Source organism: Pristiophorus japonicus, chromosome 12 (genome assembly GCF_044704955.1).
Source record: "Pristiophorus japonicus isolate sPriJap1 chromosome 12, sPriJap1.hap1, whole genome shotgun sequence".
Lineage (NCBI taxonomy): Eukaryota > Metazoa > Chordata > Chondrichthyes > Pristiophoridae > Pristiophorus > Pristiophorus japonicus.
Window position 1 is genome coordinate 148,726,965 of NC_091988.1, and position 21,621 is coordinate 148,748,585.

The following is a 21,621-nucleotide window of genomic DNA, read 5'->3' on the forward strand; positions in this document are numbered from 1 at the left end:
TCTCGGCATTTAGTTTGTTCCAGTTCTAGTCAGAACAGTTTCAGTTTGGAACAGATTTTCTTTTTCAAAAGGGGCCGTGTCCAGCCACTTACGCCCATTTTGAAAGTTTAGGCAGTGAAAACTTACTCCAAACTAACTTAGAATGGAGTAAGTGAAGATTTTTGAACGCTCAGAAAAACCTTGTCTACACTTAGAAAATCAGGCGTAGGTTACAAATCAGGCGTAGGGAATTGGGGGGGGGGGGGGGGTGGTGGGTTTAAAAAGGGAAGTTTACATAGAAACATAGAAAATAGGTGCAGGAGCAGGCCATTCAGCCCTTCTAGCCTGCACCACCATTCAATGAGTTCATGGCTGAACATAAAACTTCAGTACCCCCTTCCTGCTTTATCGCCATACCCCTTGATCCCCCGAGTAGTAAGGACTTCATCTAACTCCCTTTTGAATATATACAAACATTAAACACTTCAGTTTTACAAATAAAGAGCCATCAATAATAAATGATAAATACATCAATAAATCAAACAATAAATCAAAAAAATTAATAAAAAATTAACAAAATCAATAAATAAAACATTTTCTTCTTACCGACTGCAGCACCAGGAGCCGTCCAACAGCATGCTGGGACAGGCCCACCCCCGTCAGTGTCTGTGTTTCTGACAGCAAGGGGAGAGAGGGAGTGGGAAGAAGGGAGGGGGAGAAGAAGGGAGGGGGAGAAGAAGGGAGGGGGAGAAGAAGGGAGGGGGAGAAGAAGGGAGGGGGAGAAGAAGGGAGGGGGAGAAGAAGGGAGGGGGAGAAGAAGGGAGGGGGAGAAGAAGGGAGGGGGAGAAGAAGGGAGGGGGAGAAGAAGGGAGGGGGAGAAGAAGGGAGGGGGAGAAGAAGGGAGGGGGAGAAGAAGGGAGGGGGAGAAGAAGGGAGGGGGAGAAGAAGGGAGGGGGAGAAGAAGGGAGGGGGAGAAGAAGGGAGGGGGAGAAGAAGGGAGGGGGAGAAGAAGGGAGGGGGAGAAGAAGGGAGGGGGAGAAGAAGGGAGGGGGAGAAGAAGGGAGGGGGAGAAGAAGGGAGGGGGAGAAGAAGGGAGGGGGAGAAGAAGGGAGGGGGAGAAGAAGGGAGGGGGAGAAGAAGGGAGGGGGAGAAGAAGGGAGGGGGAGAAGAAGGGAGGGGGAGAAGAAGGGAGGGGGAGAAGAAGGGAGGGGGAGAAGAAGGGAGGGGGAGAAGAAGGGAGGGGGAGAAGAAGGGAGGGGGAGAAGAAGGGAGGGGGAGAAGAAGGGAGGGGAAGGAGGAGGGAGGGGAAGGAGGGAGGGAGAGAAGGGAGGGAGAGGAGAAAGGAGAGGGAGGCTGAATGGGCCGGACCAGGCTGGGCCCAAGACTTTGGGCGGGGCCCACCCCAGCACCGGATTTACAGGAAGTTGGGGTCGGGTCCGGCGTCCGGGGTCCAAGGGGGGGGGGGGGGGGGGAAGAGAGCGCGAGTGGGTTGGGTCCGGGGGCGGGGGGACAGCGTGAGTCGGGTCGGGTCCAGGGGCAGGGAGGAGCGCGAGTCGGGTCGAGTCCGGGGTGGGAGCGGTAGTTGGGTCGGATCCGGTCCAGGGGAGTGGGGAGAGCGGGGGTCGGGTCGGGAGGAAGCAGGAGCTGGGCATGGGAGATGCAGCCTTATCCACGCAGCCCCAGTGAGGCCATTCGGCCAGGGCTAAGGGCTGCGTGCTTCGGGCCCCTCCCCACACAGTTTTGGGCACCTGGAGCTACTGCACATGCGCGCCCACTGTAGCGCGCATGTGCAGAGGTCCCGGCATTGTTTTCAGTGCAGGGACCTGGCTCCGCCCCCCCACAGCTCATGCTGCGCTGCGCCCAGCTCCAGAGGACCTGCAAGGAGCCGGAGAATCGGTAAGTATTTTCTAGGCACACTTTGTGGCGCGAAAAACGAGCGTCCAGGTCGGGGCTGCGCCGTTCTAGGCGCAGCCCGAAACTTGGGCCCCTTGTTTCCAGGAATATTAAGCATCCAATCTTCCCCTTTTTTAAGCCAAGTCTCACCACTACATCATATTCCACGTGGCTACTTATACCTGCAACTCACCAACCTCGTTAATCACACTTTGTCCATTTATACACATGCACTACAAACTTAACTTAGACCTCTCTGCATTTTCTGTGATCCCACCTTGGGTTTGCCATACTCTCCTTTCTCAAAAACAATTAACCTTTAAATTAACTCATCCTGTGTTTACATAATCACAATTAGAACAAAGTCTTAAAATGGCACCCCACTACACTTTAGCAGCAGAATAATATTGTGTTTTACTTGGTATCATGTTCCTGTCCTTATAAAGCACTGCTTTTCTATGTGTAACACCACAGGAGAATCACTAGTTATAATATAATTAAAATGGTGCATGTACAGTATTTCTTGTCCATCATACTTCAGGTGTCATACTTCATGTTGCACTTAACTATAGGTAAATTTAATCCAAGCAAATTTCTTGCAGGTTATTGGATCATATGCAAATTTGTTCCAACAATCTATGCAAAAATAAAGCCAATCATTTGAAATATGAAGAGAAGCTCCTCTACTAACATAAAATACTTATTAACAGAGATCACAATGCCTGACCCAAACACATCGAAAATCTTAGCAAAGAACACTTAAAACACACATATTTCACCCTGAGTTCTGATCTATAGCCTCCGGTGGAAATAATCTTAAAATGATTACCTAGAATACTGCGTACAGTTTTAGTCTCCGTATTTAAGGAAGGATATACTTGCATTGGAGGCTGTTCAGAGAAGGTTCACTAGATTGATTCCAGAGATGAGGGGGTTGACATGAAGATAGGTTGAATAGGTTGGGCCTATACTCATTGGAGTTCAGAAGAATTGAAACATATAAGATAATGAGTGCCCTCGGCAAGGTGGATGCAGAGAGGATATTTTCACTCATAGAGAAAACTAAAACTAGGGGACATAGTCCCAGACTAAAGGGCTGCCCATCTAAAGCTGAGATGAGGAGGGTTGTAAAACTATGGAATTCTCTGCCCCAGAGAGTGTGGAGGCTGGGTAATTGAAATATATTTAAGGCGGAGATAGATTTTTGAACGATAAGGGAATAAAGAGTTATGAGGAGCGGGCAGTGAAGTGGAGCTGAGTCCATGATCAGATCAGCCATGATATTATTAAATGGTGGAGCAGGCTCGAGGGGCCAAATGGCCTACACCTGCTCCTATTTCTTACGTTCTTGATACGTCCTACTGAGCTGTAGGCTGAAATTGACAAGTGTATTCCAAACCACTTTCCAATCCCAAAGTTTCCAGATTAAATTCTAAATGACCTTTGAACCAATATTAGTTTAATAACAATTAGATTTTGTGGTCTCAAAGCGACACAGATCCACATTAACAGAATAATACATTCTCAATTACATGGTACAGATATTACAATCCTATCCTTGAAAGCAGATCATCCACGAGCAATACCACAGGAGATCCACGGGGCCATCAATGTATCCAAGAATCTCCTGCGGTGGATGAAATGCATGTGGACATCACACTTCTATATCCGAGCTCATTACAGATGTAAAATAATCTACAACTATAATGTACTTCTGAGCTGGAGCCTAAAACTGACAAACATAATTTGCAAAGTTTCATGATCAAGTAACAATTGAACTCTGAATATTTGGGAATCTTTTCACTCAAAAATTAGACTTTGTGACCTTGAAGTGACATGACTTCACATTACAAGCAAAATAATACGTCATACATCAAATGGTAGAATAATGCTTTCCCTACCAATTACTGTAATATCCGACTTACTGTAAACAATGGAAGCTCTGCACTTGTCTATAATTTTTAAATATTGTATGACAAAGCATGTTTCTTTGCATTATTTGTTGATGATGATCATAGTACAGTATTTTAAAATATAAACTGTTTGCTGTGAGGAAAAAACACAGCAAATTGCTGCTCAGCATTTCAGCTAACACATCAAGTATTGTTTTCTTTTAAAGAGCAGTTTGTAGCTCCCCCTGCCCAGCGTACCATTCCCCAACAAATACAGGCAACCAGGAAATGTGCACTTAAAATGGTCACTTGGAGGCACACACCTTTACTTGCCCTTCAAGACAGCATCAGGAACCAGCTAAACAGGAAATTCTTAACATGTTACTCAATAATTATAAAAATGGACATAAAAGCTAATCTCAAAATAGATCTGAATCAGATAGAGCATTTATCAATTTTCATTATTTACAGTAATTGGCAGAGAAGCTGCATCAATCCTTATATAATAAACACAACCTACTTACCCTATAACAAGGAAACCTTGGTACAGAGGAATGGAAGCAAAATAAAATACTGAAGAAAAAACAGCCTGCGGAAAGATCGAGAGTTAGGTAACAAATGGAACCATATTTAACAGGCATCTAAGTTGGACATATTTGCATCTGAATTTGTAACAGACTATTACAGAAAATATTAGTGGGCCCGTGGTGAAATGGAGTCACAACTGTGATTGTCCACATCGCTACTAGTCAAATTATCGAGGGTTGTGCCTGGCCCCAAGGATGGCAGGAATACAGTGTATCAATGCACCAGCTCAGTATCTCCCAGCAGCTGGATTCAGACTGGTAGTGGGAGAGACAGGAAATCTCCTTGCCTTTCTCAGTGGGTGAGGGTAAGGCAGAGAAGATCACCGCTGCCAATATTTAAAAGACCACTCTAACCTTGTTTAATCAATTGCCAATGTCCATACTGCCATTAACCATTTATTGTTTTAATGCACGTTATTCACATAGATGAAGGAAGAGAACAAATATTTCTCTCATTCCCTTCTATCCCCCGAATTGTGTACTTTTAAAAATAAATGTGCAAAAACTAATAAATCATGAATGACAATGGGATTGTCAGCAACACTGTGGTATTTAAAAAATCCTTACTGACAAGCATAAGTCTGCTTACCGAGACCACTAAAAGCCTCAAACTGAGATACTGTGTGACAATTGGATTGAAGTGGTCTTATAATAGACCAATACCAGTTGTGTACCAGCAACCAAAGCGGGGCAGGGCAGGAAGGGGCGACGACAAACCAAGTCTATCACCAATCTGTATAATGGCATATAAAATAAATTCATTGTCTTTTATCCTTTAAAATTTAGGACTGTTTTTCTACTTCTATACAATGCCATGAAGCTATCTTGTGCAAGGCTCAATAAATAATGAGCCCCTGACTTTCCCAGCCTGTGGCTAGGCTAGCACTGCATGGCAGAGGTTGGGAAAAAAGTAATAAAAATAATTTTTAGAAACACACTTTGATGGAATTCCTGCGTTCTGGCAGATGGCAGACGACTTTGCTCACCTATTATAACACAACACAAATCTTTGCCAGATCTCCACTAGTGTATATTATACTTATAAAGGACTCCAATACCACTGTTGTAGTTGCAAATAAACTCATAACAACAGACTTAAATTCCACTTAAATGAAAACCTGATCGTTGCTATTTCTGTACCAGAAGCTGAAACTCAAAACAATACCATTTATAGCCACACGCTCTTAACCAAACTATAAAACTGATATGCGAATATTCAATTCCCATTATACATCTAATCATGTAATCGGCCAAATGAAGTAATGTTTCACATCAGTGACTGTTGTTATGGCAATTTCATGTGAATGCAATGGTTAGTACAAGAAAATCAGTCTGTTGTAATTGAAAGCAAAGCAAAAAATTAGATACAGGACACACAAATATTCTACTTGCTCACAGCATGCTACTCCCCAGAGAATAATTCCCCTTTTAATCTCCCTCCACCCACACCCCTGCAGCAACTACTCCAAATACAATTGGGTGAGAACTGCCCCAATTTACAAGTCTGTCCAACATGTAAACTTTCTCTCCAGGAATTGGAGAAAGGTTTAAAAAAAAAAGAGTGCGATCAGGATACTGGTCAAGTGCAGCAACCCTGACTGATTTCTCCCCTCCCGAATTCAGAAGCACTGAAGCCTATTGTAACATGACAACTGCTATACTCACTCAATCAGCTAAGTCAGCACAATGGAGAATTGAACCTGGTACCTTCTGAACTGTAGAGTTTTGTACTCGACCAAGCACTCTCTTTCCTCATTAGCCCGCCAGGGAGCCACTTCTGGGATTGAGATTATTATTGTCCTTAATAAAAATAAAAGTAACTGCTGCACACAGATTAATGCCCACCCCACTCCCCCCACCCAAAGTTGGTTGAGGAAAACTTGCCCTTTCTCTATGCTCTCCCACTCTGGCCGCCTTTCTCCTTTGCTAACCCATGGAGGACAGATGAAAGGGTGTTGAGTGAAATGGAAATATAATATATACATATCATATAAAATTGGACTAGGACTTTCAACCTTCATTTTAAAGTCACACGTGCTGTGCTTATTTTGAAGTAATATTTGATTTGAAATCATTTTCTATATTATATATACAAATGTAATGAAGTGTACATACTCAAAATCTGCCATTTGTTATTACAGATGCTGACTGACCTATGTATTTCCAGCAGCATTGTGTTACCTGTGCAAACCTGTCACTTTTTAATATCTTCTTACTTAAGTTAAATCAAGCATCTGTCTTGAAGAAGACGGAGGTTTGGTTACCTGCATTGTACTGATACACAGGCTCCTGTGGATCACAAACTGGCTGAGAGCAGCGGACCTCTTGTAGCTGTTACGCCCATGAACCATCAGCAATCTACCAAGGTGTTTGAACTGAGTTATCGAGAAATCTGATGCCAAAGATGCCTGTTTTCCTTCCTAAAGAAGTTAAAAAGAAAAATATATGACTTTGTTCAGCAGTGTGGGTTTATCTTAAAATGAAAACTTAAGAAAAGTATAGTTTCTGACAAACAACTTGGAACAAGGGAGAAAAAAAACATTTTCAGGTGATCGAGGCAATGAAAGAAGCCACTTGAGCAATCTCACTCTACCAATGTGGAAAAGATTCAAACCCAAGTGGCAGAGATTAAAGGAGTGAATTCTAAGCCACTACACCACCTCATTTCATGACTTAAATCCAAGTCTAAGCACAGTCATATTTGTGCCATTAGAATTCTGGCAGATTACAAGAGTCATACAGTTAGTGTAAGCAGCATTTATTCCATTCTACTTTATATCACACCAGATAAAACAACTAAATTAATGCAAACGGAAATCCAAATCTACTCCAGTTAGTATTATTTCTAAAAGCATTGGTCAACCAGGGGCCAATGTGTCAATCAGTGTGACACACCTAAATAATTATATTCATTAAACAGTGCTCAAAGTAAGCCAGTGCAAGCCACTATCTTAAGATCTAGCTTGTAAAGTTGCTAAGGAAAACAAAGATTTTGTAAAGATGTTTTGATCCGAGTGTTTTTTTTAAACCTATTCTTTGGTCCACTTCCAGAGCCTTGACACTCAGAATAAATATGCACTGAACTGGTTTCCAAACGGTATTTCTTTGAGTTTTCCTCGGATTTCCGAAGGAAGATGCTTTTGCTTACATGCATCTGCCAGTTGAAAATTACACATCTCCTTTCCTCCTTGAAAGTGGCCTCTAGTGATCACTCCTTGTCACTTAATTCCTGTTTCTTGTGACCGCTCAGTCTCTCTGGACCGTGACCTTTTGCTTTGAAAATACTTTGCTCTTCTAGTTGGCTTCGCCCTCAGAAACCTGATTTTTTTTTTGTTGAAACTATAAAATATAAGCACTGGAGTTGATCCATTAAAGCCTTGAAAATTGTACTTTTAAATAAATCACTCTAGGTTTTGGCTTTACAAAGCTGACAGCCGTGGGTATGCTATTCCGCAACAGCCCTCTAGTTCTCTCATACAGGGTCTCTGAAGACCCTGACTCAGTTTAAGTTTGTGGCGTTGCCTCACTTACAATAGGCACATATGCTCAGGCTGCTTATAAGATTGCGTTCAGTCCTGCAATAGTGATGCTGGCTCCTGGCACAACCAGCTGCAACCTAAAAGTAAACTTGCTAGGACTCACTAAAACTGAGAATCAGCCAGCTACATGAGGCCCGTGCTTTGGGAATGGACGCCACCAGCGCAGCACATTATAAAAGCAGTTTTGGTGGAGCAACTCCACATTGAACCTATACTGTTCTTTGTCTATGGGTTTACCTAAAATCACTCGCACAGTACCTCAGCAAATCTAAACTTCTCAAAAGAACTTTACACAATAAAAATACTTTATGAAGTGTGCTGTCTGTTGATTATTTAGCACACTGTGTACACAAAATAAGTCATAATTTAATATAAAAGGCTGTGGAAACACATCAGTTAAGGGTCTGGAAACATGCAGCATGGACCTTGGCCCAATCAAGGAATGTAGCAGATAGAGTCAGGCGAGTCCACATCAAGTATGTAACCAACCCTATATGTCCGAGTAAGTGCTGGTGTGAACCCAATCCATGAGTTTTGTTTCGTTCATATCTGCACATTGCAAATCACATTGTAAATCATTATGCGAGTTAATTTGACCTAGATTACCAGTATAAACAGGACAAACCATTAACAGAGCAGCTCCCAACGTATGAAAAGCTAAACACACCGATGGCTTTCTGAATCCCAATATCCTTACCTTGCCTTCAATCCCCACTCCACAGTCAGCAGCCTGGATCATACTGACATCATTTCCTCCATCACCTGCAATGAAACATGGATATCTTAGATCCAAAGTTTTAAATTTAACAAAGACTAGTTCCTACATTATGTACAACATACTTCTCGGCCTCTATTGGTATAGTATGATTACTGAGTAGGGCAGTTCATGTTATTCCTATTTAATATCAGGACAGGATGGAGGACATTTAAGAGGATTGTAGACACCATTGCAATCATCTTCAGATACAAAAGTGTTTTTTTTTTAAACGATCATAACACAGTCTGCCTGATAGCTCAGTGAGTAAATACAGCACCCAGTGTGTTGTACAACATACATACCACAAACCACTCAATTAAATCTCTGGAGCTTAAAGTGAATGATAGATTTGCAGCATACTTTGTTTTAATTTACTCTGATAAATTAAAATATAAATGTTCTCCCCCCTGCCCCACCCCGCTCCACCCACTCCTCCCAAGATTTTGCTGACCTAAAAGCATCACACCTCGTTTCCACAAGCAGCTCTTTAACCAAATGTCCATTCTTCCCTTCCCTCTCCCTTTACAAAAGACTTCCTGACCAAGCCTTTCTCCACCAGCCCTGCTCAAACCCAGGCCAATCGTCTCCCTTCCCCATCTCCAATATCATCGTTGGTTTCTACTCCCAGGATTCGCAGAGCTTGCTCCTCATACAGCATTAGTAGAGAGACTTGCTGCTCTTTTTCACTTAAGTTATGAGCTGTCTTCTCCTGCAACCAGAGTAGAAGTGAGAGGTTGCAATTGTCAATGATATTCAGTGATAACCATGTGTCAGAATGCAGCTCCCATTGGCTGCGATGATATGTAAATGCATCATGCAACTATATTAAATGATGATTACTTTGGCCCAAATCCTTGAAAGGATGTGAGTAAACAAACACTTCCAGGGGAAGGCTGGTAGTGTTGTGTACCATGTACATAGTGAGTTTTCATAGCAGGCATTGAAAGTAATTTAAAATACTGAGAGAGGAATGTAATTGTAAGCTTTTTGGATGCTTTGTGCACTGAATTAATGGAATATAATATTGCTAATCTGGTAAGGTAATTAAACTTCTTCCCGTATTGCCTCCAGTGACACACGGTTAGTGTTGGCACTCTCACTGGTTGCCACCTCCTGCCATCATTGTTAGGCACTTTGCCGGTGGGTCCTAAAGAGAACCTCTGCCCTGTGCCTCGCTCGCTCCATTGGAGAAAACGGATGTTCTGTACCCTTCTTAACTGTCTGCACATATGTTTGCAAAAGGGTGCTGCCTTATACACAACAGCGCTTCCTCCTTTAAGTTGTGTCAGGCATTTAAATCCTGCCGCAGCACACAACTGCCAACCCAGCAACAGGCGAGCCATTGCCAGTCACAGGCACGTTCCACGCTGAAAGCTTCTGAGATTATGCAAATTATGCTGACCCTAGAAGAATGGAAAATCCAGGCTCGCATTTTACCATGAACAATGCCACAAGAGGTCTGCTTGCAGTACAAATATTTACATGCATGTACTGACCTCTGTATCAGTACGTGCATGTTGGGTTGCTGTTTTGTATACAGTGGGACCTGTGTTTGTTGCACCAGGGAATTGCCATCTTGTAGTCGGAAGGTGGCGCTGTTTAATGCAGGTGGCACTGCTGGTCCTGCCTTTTATTAGAGTTTACATTTTACACCCACATTCTTACAGTTTACAAACTGATGATTGGGAGAATTGGGAGAACAGCATTTTCAATAGAATCTCGGATAATTAATGTTATTTAAATCAGAGATGCCAATCACATTCAGCTCCTTAGTAAATATTGAGTAATTTGTGATATGCAACAGTGTCACCTAGCTTTTAGTTAAGGAAATGCTATACCCAGATGATGTGTTTCACTCCTCTACATGGGCACTACTAATCCATATGATTTTGTCACACAGAACAGAAAGGCCATGGTCTGATCCTGGGTGGGTGTCGAGTTAGCTGATCTCAGGCATTGGAGGTTCTAGAATTAGCGTCAGTAGCCCTGAGTTAGAAAGAGTTGAGGGGTGGAAACCACTAACAGCTTCCAGTCTTGATTGCTACCCAGTGCGGGTAAGTGCATGCGTGTGGAAGCTGGCTGCGGGCAGGATTGGGCTCAGCTGTGATCCACTGCTCCTGCTCTCCCCACCTGAAGAAATGTCCTGCTAACACTCGTGGTCTGGGTGTACGCTTGAAGAATGGCCACTTTATCGAGGTATCAGAGGGCTGCTAGCAACTGAGGAACTATAACCAAGCAGAAGTCACAATCCCAGGAAAAAAAGGGGAGAAAAATAATGAAAGAACCTAAATAAAAGTACAGTTTAGTATACTGTTGGACCTGTATTTGTTGCACCAGGGCACTGCTTCTTGTAGTCAGAAGGTGGCGCTGTTTAATGCCAGCGGGACTACTGCCTTTGATCAGTTTACATTTTACATCCACTTTATTACAGTTTACAAACAGAGGTTAATCATTTTTACACTAAAAATACCATTTTGTCTTGCAGTAAACATGTTTTGATTTTTTTGGAGCTTATTTCATGCTAGCTTTCGAAACATTGTAACCCCGAGGTCACCATCAATAGCTGCACTTCTGTGCAGGTGTACGATACCAAGGTGATCGGTGAAACTGGGAGCTTGCTATGTGGTGTATCCTGGGGGCTCACATTGAACTGATCTATGACGCGGCACATTGGTAACAATCTCATTTCCTTGCTTTTTGAACGATTATATATTTCAAGTTAAGTTGAGGTCTTCATGCTCTAATGTAAATGATCAGAAGCTGACAGTTATTAAATATGATTTTAATGCATGGATGGATAGAAAAAAAGATGGGGGTGGCAGTATTGACCAAAGAAACTATTATGGCACTGGAAAGGGATAGTGTAATTCAGAGGTCAATGGCAGTATCTATTTGGTTAGAATTAGTAGAGGAGCTATTACACTACTGGGTGTATATTTTAGGCCACCAAAAAGTGGGAAGAAGATCGAGGAGCAGATTTGTAGGCAAATTACAGAAACTACAACAACTACTGAGTAGTGATGATGGGAGATTTCAATTATCCTAATATAGACTGGGATAGTAACAGTGTAACGGGCAAAGACAGGGACGAATTCCTGAAATGTGTACAAGAAAACTTTCTTGATCAGCGTGTTTCCAGCCCAACGAGAAAGGAAACGGTGCTGGATCTGGTTCTCTGGAATAAAGTGGGGCAGGTGGAACATGTTTCAGTGGGAGAGCATTTGGAGAATAATGGTCATAATATCATTAGGTTTAAGATAGTTATGGAAAAGGACGAAAAACAATCAAGTTTAAAAATATTCAACTAGAGGGGGACTAACTTCAGTGAGTTGTAAAGGGATCTGACCCAGGTGCATTGGAATCAGAAATTGATAGGCAAAATAGTCATTGAACAATGGGAGGTCTTCAAAGAGGAGATGGTTCGGCTACAAAGTAGTCACATCCCCATGAAGCAGAAAGGAAGGGTATCCAAAACTGGTGCTCTCTGGATGACTGAAGATATAGGGCCCAAGTTTCGGGCCGCGCCTAAAACGGCGCAGCCCCGACCTGGACGCCCGTTTTTCGCGCCCGAAAGTGCGTCAAAAAAATACCTGCAGATTCTCCGGCTCCCTGCAGATCCTTTGGAGCTTGGCGCGGCGCAGCACGAGCTGTGGGGGGCGGAGCCAGGTCCCTGCGCTGAAATCAGTGCTGGGACCTCTGCACAGGCGCGCTACAGTGGGCGCGCATGTGCAGTAGCTCCAGGCGCCCGAAACTGTGTGGGAGGGGCCCGAAGCACACAACCCTTAACCCTGGCCAAATGGGCTCACTGGGGCGGCGAAGATCAGGCTGCACCTCCCTCGTCCAGCTCCTGCTCTGGCTCCAGCTTCCTCCCCTGTTCAGCTGACGCTCCCTTCTGGCTTTCTCAACCCCCCCAGCTCCCATTCCACTACCCGTTCCGCACCCGCTCCCTCAGCGCCCGCTCCGCCCCCCCGCCCAGCTCAGTCTCCGCTGCCCGCTCTCCCACCTCCCACTCCCTCAGCTCCCGCTCCGCCCCCCCTGCCCAGCTCAGTTTCCACTGCCCGCTCCCCCACTAGCTCCCGCTCCGCTGACCACCCCCCCCCAGCTCCCGCTCTGCTGCCAGCTCCCAACCCCCCCACCTCCTGCTCCGTTGCCCGCTCCCACCCACCCACCCCCCCCAGCTCCCGCTCCCACCCACCGCCACCCCCCCCCCCCCAAGCTCCCGCTCCCACCCACCGCCACCCACCCCAGCTCCCGCTCCCACCCACCGCCACCCCCCCCAGCTCCCGCTCCCACCCACCGCCCCCCCCAGCTCCTGCTCCCACCCACCGCCCCTGCTCCCGCTCCACTGACCAACCCCCCCAGCTCCCGCTCCACTGACCCACCCCCCAGCTCCCGCTCCACTGACCCTCCCCCCCCCCAGCTCCCGCTCCACTGACCTCCCCCCCCCCCCCAAGCTCCCGCTCCACTGACCTCCCCCCCCCCCCCCCCCAAGCTCCCGCTCCACTGACCCCCCCCAGCTCCCGCTCCACTGACCCCCCCCCCACAGCTCCCGCTCCCACCCACCAACCCCCCCCCTCCAGCTCCCGTTCCCACCCACCAACCCCCCCCCCTCCAGCTCCCGCTCCCACCCACCACCCCCCCCCCCCCCCAGCTCCCACTCCAACCCCTCCCAGCTCCCATTCCGCTCCTCCCCTGCCAGCTCCCGCTCCGCTCCACTCCCCCCCAGTTCCAGCTTCCCCCGGCCACCTACCTTTAACTCCGGTCCGCTCCCTCTTACATCGGCGGGGCCCGCCCGCCCGGCATCTTGCTTGGGCCCGGCTTCTTCACGTCGGCCGGGCCCATTCAGCCTCCTCCCTCTCCTCTACCCCTCCCTCTCCTCTCCCCTCCCCTCCCCTTCCCACTCCTCGCTGTCAGAAACCCAGACACTGACAGACAGAGAGTGAGAGAGAGGCACACAGACAGACAGAGAGAGAGACACTGACAGACAGAGAGTGAGAGAGAGGCACACAGACAGAAGAGAGAGAGAGAGAGAGAGAGAGAGAGAGAGAGAGAGAGAGAGAGAGAGAGACACTGACCAAGTCAGAGAGAGACACACACTGGGGGGACCCCGTCCCAGCACGCTGTTGAAGAGCTCCCGGTGCTGTAGTCAGTGAGTAGAAACTCAATTTTTTATTTATTGATTTTTAAATTTTATTTTATTTTATTTTATTTCTTATTAATTTTTTTTGGATTGAGTTATTGATGTATTTATCATTTATTATTGATGATGGCTCTTTATTTGTAAAACTGAAGTGTTTAATATTTGTAAACTTCTCTTTCTCTCGCCCCTCCCGCCGTTCCCTACGCCTGATTTTCTAAGTGTAGGCAAGGTTTTTCTGAGCGTACAAAAATCTGCACTTACTCTATTCTAAGTTAGTTTGGAGTATGTTTTCACTGCCTAAACTTTCAAAACGGGCGTAAGTGGCTGGACACGCCCCCTTTTGAAAAATAAAATCTGTTCCAAACTGAAACTGTTCTAACTGACTAGAACTGGAGCAAACTAAATGCCGAGAATTGCAATTTCTAAGATACTCCATTCTAAACCAGTTGCTCCAAAAATACAGGAGCAACTCAGGCCAAACTTGGCCCCACCGAGTTAAAATGAGACAGAAGGTGACGGCTTATGATAAATGTAATGTTCATAATAGAGAACCAAGCTGAATATAGAGATCTAGAAAAGGTAATAAGAGGAGCAAAGAGTACGAGAATAGATCACAGCTAACATAAAAAGGAAGCCAAATGTATTTTATAAACACGTAAATAGTAAAAGGGTAGTCAAAGAAAGGGTGGGGCCGATTGAGGACTAAAAAGGAGATATTCTTGTGAAGGCAGAGGGACATGGCAGATGTAGTTAATGAGTATTTTGCATCAGTCTTCATTAGAGAAGAAGATGCTCCCAATGTAGTAGTAAAGGGGGAGGCAATAGCGATATTGGATAGGATAAAAATAGATAAAGAGGTACTTAAAAGGTTGGCAGTCCTCAAAGTAGAAAAGTCACACGGTCTGGATGGGATGCATCTTGGGTTAATGGGAGGTGAAGGTATAAATTGCGAGTTGTTGTGATCTGGAATGCACTGCCTCAAAGGGTGGTAGAAAAAAAATTACAGGGCTATGGGGAAAGAGCAGTGGAGTGGGACTAATTGGTTAGCTCTACCAAAGAGCCAGCACAGGCACAAAGGCCGAATGGCCTCCTTCTGTGCTGTATCATTCGAAGATTCTATGTGCCTTTAAATACATTTTGATTGTGCTTTAATTTTCAGTGCTGTGGGAGCCTTGGTGGAGGCGGTGACCAGGAGGCATAAGGTGCTGTTCCTTGTAGACAAGCCAGCAACAGTGGGCAGCGGATATATCGGCAGCAATATTGGAAAAAATTCAATGACTAGACCAGAGCTACTAAAGTAAGAATCCCATTCACAGCTTTCTTACTCTTCGCACAGCCCTGCTATGTTCTGAGCACAAGCAAAACTTGCCATCCCCACATTCCATCTCTCTCCTCCAATCAAAGCCACATACATCAATGTACCTTATCTACTTCCACTTTTACACTTTGCACTGGCTTATTCCCTCACAATTACTACTACCCCAGAACTGCTACATTTTTCACTCACCACAAACGCCGTTCCCTAGTCACCGACTCCATCCCTCTTCTTGGCCAATGTCTCAGGCTGAACCAGATTGTTCGCAACCATGGCGTCTTATTTGACCACGAGCTGAGTTTTTGACCCCACATCCTCTCCATCACCAAGACCATCTCCTTCTACCTCTGTAACATTGCTCATCTCCGCCCTGTCTGAGCTCATCTGCTTCTGAAATCCATATCCATGCCTTTGTTACCTCTAGACTTGATTATATCAATGCTCTCCTGGCTGGCCTCCCAATATGCACCGTCCATAAACTTGAACTCATCCAAAACTCTGCTGTCTGTATCCTAACTCGCTTTAAGTCCCGTACACCCATCGCCACTGTGCTCACTGACCTACATTTGCTCAGGTTGAGCAATACCTCGATTTTAAAATCCTCATCCTTCTTTTCAAATCCCTCCAGGGCCTCGCCCCTCCCTATGTCTCTAACAAAAAAAAAATCAAGCTCCATGGGTCTGCGAGTACCTGACCAGTGCACCTGGTGAGATCTGGTCCTTGCTGCTCACACTTGATCAGTGAGTCAGCTGTTTTAGATCCAATCTACTGAACGAACACATTAAAGTCGCTTGGTACAGCAGGACCATATTCAATAAACTCCAGCTTAACAAAACTTTGGCTTCAGCAAGTAATTTAGAACTAAAGCAAGGAATGCAGAGGTTTGTGGCAAATGTATTAGTTAAGATAATAAGCAAGGGAGCACCTTTATGTATTAGCTCCTTTTTAACTATAATTCTAGCACTACTGAATTTCTGGTTTACCAAACAGGCCTTGGTATAATTTACTTTGGCAGTGTGGGATCTTGCTGCAAACACAGTCTTAGGGTAAGGGGTAGGCCATTTAGGACTGAGATGAGGAGAAACTTCTTCACTCAGAGAGTTGCTAACCTGTGGAATTCCCTGCCACAGAGAGTTGTTGATGCCAGTTCATTGGATATATTCAAGAGGGAGTTAGATATGGCCCTTGCAGCTAAAGGGATCTAGGGATATGGAGAGAAAGCAGGAAAGGGGTACTGAGGGAATGATCAGCCATGATCTTATTGAATGGCCTACTCCTGCACCTATTTTCTATGTTTCTATGGGGCCAAGTTTCGGCCGGAGTTGCTCCTGTTTTTTTGAAGCAACTGGTTTAGAATGGTGTATCTTACAAATGGCAATACTCGGTATTTAGTTTGCTCCAGTTCTAGTCAGTTAGAACAGTTTCAGTTTGGAATAGATTTTGTTTTTCAAAAGGGAGCGTGTCTGGCCACTTACGCCCGTTTTGAAAGTTTAGGCAGTGAAAACTTACTCCAAACTAACTTAGAATGGAGTAAGTGTAGATTTTTGTACGCTCAGAAAAACCTTGCATACACTTAGAAAATCAGGCGTAGGTTACAAATCAGGCGTAGGGAAGGGGGGGGGGGTTTAAGGGAAGTTTACAAACGTTAAACACTTCAGTTTTACAAATAAAGAGCCATCATCAATAATAAATGATAAATACATCAATAAATCAACCAATAAATAAATGAAAAAAAATTAATAAAAAATTTTAAAAATAAAAAAAAATCAATAAAACATTTTCTACTTACCGACTGCAGCACCGGGAGCCCTCCAACAGCGTGCTGGGACTGCCCCCCCCCGTGTGTCTCTATCTCTCTGTCTGTCAGTGTGTCTCTCTCTCACTCTCTGTCTGTCAGTGTCTGTGTTTCTGACAGCGAGTGGCGGGGAGGAGAGAGGGGGGAGAAGGGAGGGGGAGGGGGAAAGGGAGGGAGGGAGGGATGGAGAAGGAGAAGGAAGGGAGGGAGGGGTGGGGGCGGAACGGGAACGGGAGTCGAGTTGAGTCGGGTCCGGGGGGGGGGTTTCAGGTCCGGTCTGGGGGGCAGGGGGGTGGGGAGCGGGGGTCCGGTCCGGGGGGGGGGCGTTGGGTTGGGTCGGGAAGAAGCAGGAGCTGGGCGTGGGAGGTGCAGCCTGATCCATACTGCCCCAGTAAACCCATTCGGCCAGGGCTGGGGCTGCGTGCTTCGGGCCCCTCCCACACAGTTTCGGGCGCCTGGAGCTACTGTACATGCGCGCCCACTGTAGCGCGCCTGTGCAGAGGTCCCGGCACTGATTTCAGCGCAGGGACCTGGCTCCGCCCCCCACAGCTCGTGTTGCGCCGCGCACAGCTCCAGAGGACCTGCAGGGAGCCGGAGAATCAGTAAGTATTTTTTAGGCGCATTTTCTGGCGCGAAAAACAGGCGTCCAGATCGGGGCTGCGCCGTTCTAGGCGCGGCCCGAAACTTGGGCCCTATGTTTCTAAACAATTTATACAATTGACCAAAACTTATCCATGACAGAGGGTGGTATAATTAGACAACTGCTGAGTTACAGAATGACCTTGCTTCTGCAGGACTCGTCCATATAACTAGTCAGAAACTACAGTATGATACACAACAAAACTTAGAATGTGGCAGGAAGGAGTGGGGAGCATGAGAAAGAAAGAAAGCAAGAGAGAAAACGAGAGATAGAGAACGAACACAGAACAACAGTATTTTTTCAAGTGGTTAGACATTCACTGTCTAAACATCCAGCCCACAGTGGAAAACAAAAGGTTTGTGGCTTCTCACCTACTGCACATGTTAATTTGCGAGTCCTCTGCTGCAACAAACGTATAATCTGTGCTTTCTGTGTGGGAGCACATCGACAGCAGACTACAGCAGGGCACTGACAGGCCAACTCCATGAATTCGTACTCATAGAACTTCAGGCATACCTACAGGAGAAAGAAAGCAAGGACAGGTGCTCATAATAGCATCATATTCAGTGCGATTGAAACACAGACTAAAGGTGATCAATCAGTGCTTAATACAGAGCTCTCCTCTAAGCCAAATCAACAGGACTTCCTATTAGAAATTGAAATACAACCATACCATACAACAGCTCCAATGGTCAGCCCCATTTTATGTCATAGAGCTGCAGGGCTTGCACAGCTAACCACATTTCATAGTCCCTATGGGTCACCTTACTTCATGCTGAAATCCCCCATGGTCTACCCCATTTCACACATTTTGATGAAGGAGCAGAAGGTGGATTAACCATTGAGACAGATCTTCCTTGTGCTTCGATTGACATCCATCCTGCACACACTGCAAGGGTATAGCTTGACTTCATAGGATCTGAGGATACCACATGCTGAACAAGCACATAAAAATGTCGCCATGATGTTACCAACAGGCGCTGTGGCACGTTGTCCCTTACTCGCTTCATTTCTCCAGGCTATAGAGGGGATGCGGCATGAGAAATGGCTCTTGTACCCGCCTATCACCGGCCTTCTGCATCTGCCTGGGCGATAGCTAATGGGTTGAAAATTTGCAAAACTATCTTCTTATTGGACTCTTAAAATGAAATTCCGTATATAGCTCAGTTCCCTAGCAACCCTGGATTTATATGGGTGGCTTGATGACTCAGTGCTAGGTGTTTATGAACGTCTAAATAAGGTCATTCGGACTTAATTAAATTATTTCAAATCAAGCTCCTGCTCATCAAATCCCCCAGCATAAATGGGGCAATGTGCAAAATGGATAGAGACTTAGAGAGTGGAATCTCCACTCTCCGATAAATCAAGTCCACTTTTGTGCCTGAATCGCGCACTACTGATTGGAAAAGCTAAGCTCACACGTGGACTTTGGTGGGTATAGGATTGAGCTTTACTGTGATGCCCTCCAATGTCCAGATTCAAACATGAGAAACAATGTCTTGCTTAAGGTACAAGAGGACGATCAGCACCTGTGAACTCATACCCCAGTAAGCGTTATTGCCTACCGGAAAGAAAGGAATAAAAGCAGGAGGAAATTGGACAACAAACTGAGCCACCAAAGTCAATGGCTCATAAATAAATCCATACAGCAGAGGTCAATGGTGCCACAACCATGGATAGTTAAAAAGAGACAGAAATCTACCAAAATGAAAAGTACCAAAATAAAAGCTCACCTCCAGTGAATCACCAGATATGACCAATGCACAATCGTGTTTCCTTCTAAAAGCGTTAAGCTCTAAATGAGCTTCTCCTCGATTGGTAATCTAAAGATAAAAACATCAGTAACAGTACAGATCAACTTCTGAAATACAGGTGTAAGCCTTATCAAGCTAGATTCTCACAAGATGCACACACACGATAAATGGAAACTTGAGGGTGGTAATGAAGGTGACCCAGCACCCATAAAACCGTATCCTGGCTGAATAATACCTTCAGCGGAGTTGGATAAGAGAGAAAATTAGCAAAAACAGAAACAATATACAGAGACCACAGTTGTGTCCTTTATATCATTACTTGGGCTATATTTGTTATGTAATACATACATGTCGATTGTCAACAAGTACAATGAATGACCAAAGGTCAGGCCAACTATTTAGCATGTCACCGACAAAACATGATCCAAATTAGTTGCAGTACCCCTTTTCCTTGAAGATTGAACTACTGCACAGAATGTTGTTTTCTTGCTAATAAGAAGTGACATTTCAGCTAAAATAACAAGCTACAAAGTATTATTAATAGGAGGAAACAGGAAAAAAAAAATCAGAAAAATTATTTTTTCAAGTGCCTTTGGTCAGCTTGTTCACTGCAACATTTACAGCAATTAAAAACCAAGAGATTTCAAAACTTAACATTTAAAAAGCTGGAAAGTTAAAACAAGGATTGTGATTAACTGTGATATGTTTTGCCCTTTCTCCCCCCCCCCCCCCCCCCACCCAATATAGTTATTAAAAAATACCCATTCTATTTAAACTATGAGTTCTCTGTTAGAGACTCAATGGGTCACGGCATCACCTATTCATAATTGAGCCCATAGACATCTCAGCTGATTGGAGACAACTCTTGAAATGTAGCTCATTTTCAGTACTAACTGAAGTATCAGCCTAGATTTTGCACTGCAGTGGGGCTTGAACCCACACTTTGAACTCAGAGGTTTGAGTACAATCGAGACATGGCAGCAGTGAGGGACAACGATTGGCTTCACTGTCTTTCAGCTGGCAGAGGAGGGCAATGGTAGTAGAGAGAAAAATCAACGGTTGATTGCTGTCTGTTGAGCCCTGTTAGATAGGCAAAACATAATATCCGATGGTCGGACAAGCAGACACCGTTTCACATGTAAAGAACTACCACTTAGGCAAGGGATCAGTGGTACCCGTTGTTGTCAATGGAGCATATGTAATAAAGGTTAGCACCTTCAGAAGTGGAGGAGGTAAACATTAAGCTTTTTACCCCCTCCAAGACTTGCAATTACATTTATTGAAAGAGATGTTGATGTTGGCACGGCCTTTTTGAAAGGTGCTTATGGTCCTAAAGATTGCAGAGCTCAGTGCCATCCAATTATTTGGGGATCCAACAGTGACAATGACAACCAGGTCTCGGTGGAAACACTCACAGTTCGGAAGACGTGGATGTCTTGGTTCCTGGTTACTAGATGTGCATTTTTTGCCGTACAAGTTGCCGTTTCAAGTTTGTCCCCAGTGAGCATCCACACCTATAAGAAAAAGTGCAAAATTACTAGGAATTATGGGGGCGAAATTGTCCTGCACCCCGATTGGGGACGCTAACCAGCTGCGGCACTGACTTTCTGCCCTCGGTTCAGAAGTCCCACCCCTGCTGCTGAATTGGGCTTAATGCCCCTCAATGGAAGTGGAGTGTAATCTAATGCCTCCCCCCCCCGCCAAGCGAAAAGTCTCTTCTGCCCCATTAGCCCCGGAGGTGCTTATGGGCCTCCAAAAAAGGGGCAATTTTGCTCTCTATTTGAGTAATGTCAGCATTGATACAATTGGTATATAGTATGCATCAATACGAAAGTGGCAGTCAACTTGAGACTACCAAGCACATTAAACTCGTGAGATGTAAAGTTTCCTCCAGGAGGCAGTCTCACACCAGTTTGGGTTCAGAGTGCAGTATATCTTCAGCCTCAATCCTACAATTCAGATTACTAACAAAAAAAAGTGTTTGTGCAACTGCAACAACACTGGAGAGCACTAGAGCACCTTTAAAGTAGCAAAATGTCCCAAGGCACTTCACAGGAGTGTTAGAAAACAAAATTTGACACCGAGCCACATAAACAGCTATTAGGGCAGATAACCAGAAGCTTTGTCAAAGAAGTAGGTTTTGAGGAGCATCTTAAAAGGAGGAGAGAGGTGTAGAGAGACAGAGAAGTTTATGGAGGGAATTCCAGAGCTTAAGGCCTAGGTAACAGAAGGCATGACCATCAAAGGTGGAGCGATTAAAATTGGGGATGCTCAAGATGCCAGAATTGGAGAAGCCCAGATATCTCGGAGGGTTGTAGGTCTGGAGAACA

General features: G+C 45.1%; 1 protein-coding gene across 2 annotated transcripts in view; it reads right to left on the reverse strand.

Annotated features, from left to right (window-relative positions):
* LOC139277503 (probable phospholipid-transporting ATPase IIA) overlaps positions 1-21,621 on the reverse strand; it is a 174,355-nt gene that overhangs the window by 24,829 nt on the left and 127,905 nt on the right. For both annotated transcript variants that reach the window (XM_070896037.1, XM_070896036.1), the window contains exons 19-24: positions 20,707-20,805; positions 19,271-19,360; positions 17,909-18,053; positions 8,588-8,652; positions 6,616-6,771; positions 4,289-4,353 (exon numbers count right to left, since the gene is read on the reverse strand). In XM_070896037.1, coding sequence (XP_070752138.1) covers positions 4,289-4,353; positions 6,616-6,771; positions 8,588-8,652; positions 17,909-18,053; positions 19,271-19,360; positions 20,707-20,805 — 620 coding nt within the window. The remainder of the gene's footprint in view (positions 1-4,288; positions 4,354-6,615; positions 6,772-8,587; positions 8,653-17,908; positions 18,054-19,270; positions 19,361-20,706; positions 20,806-21,621) is intronic.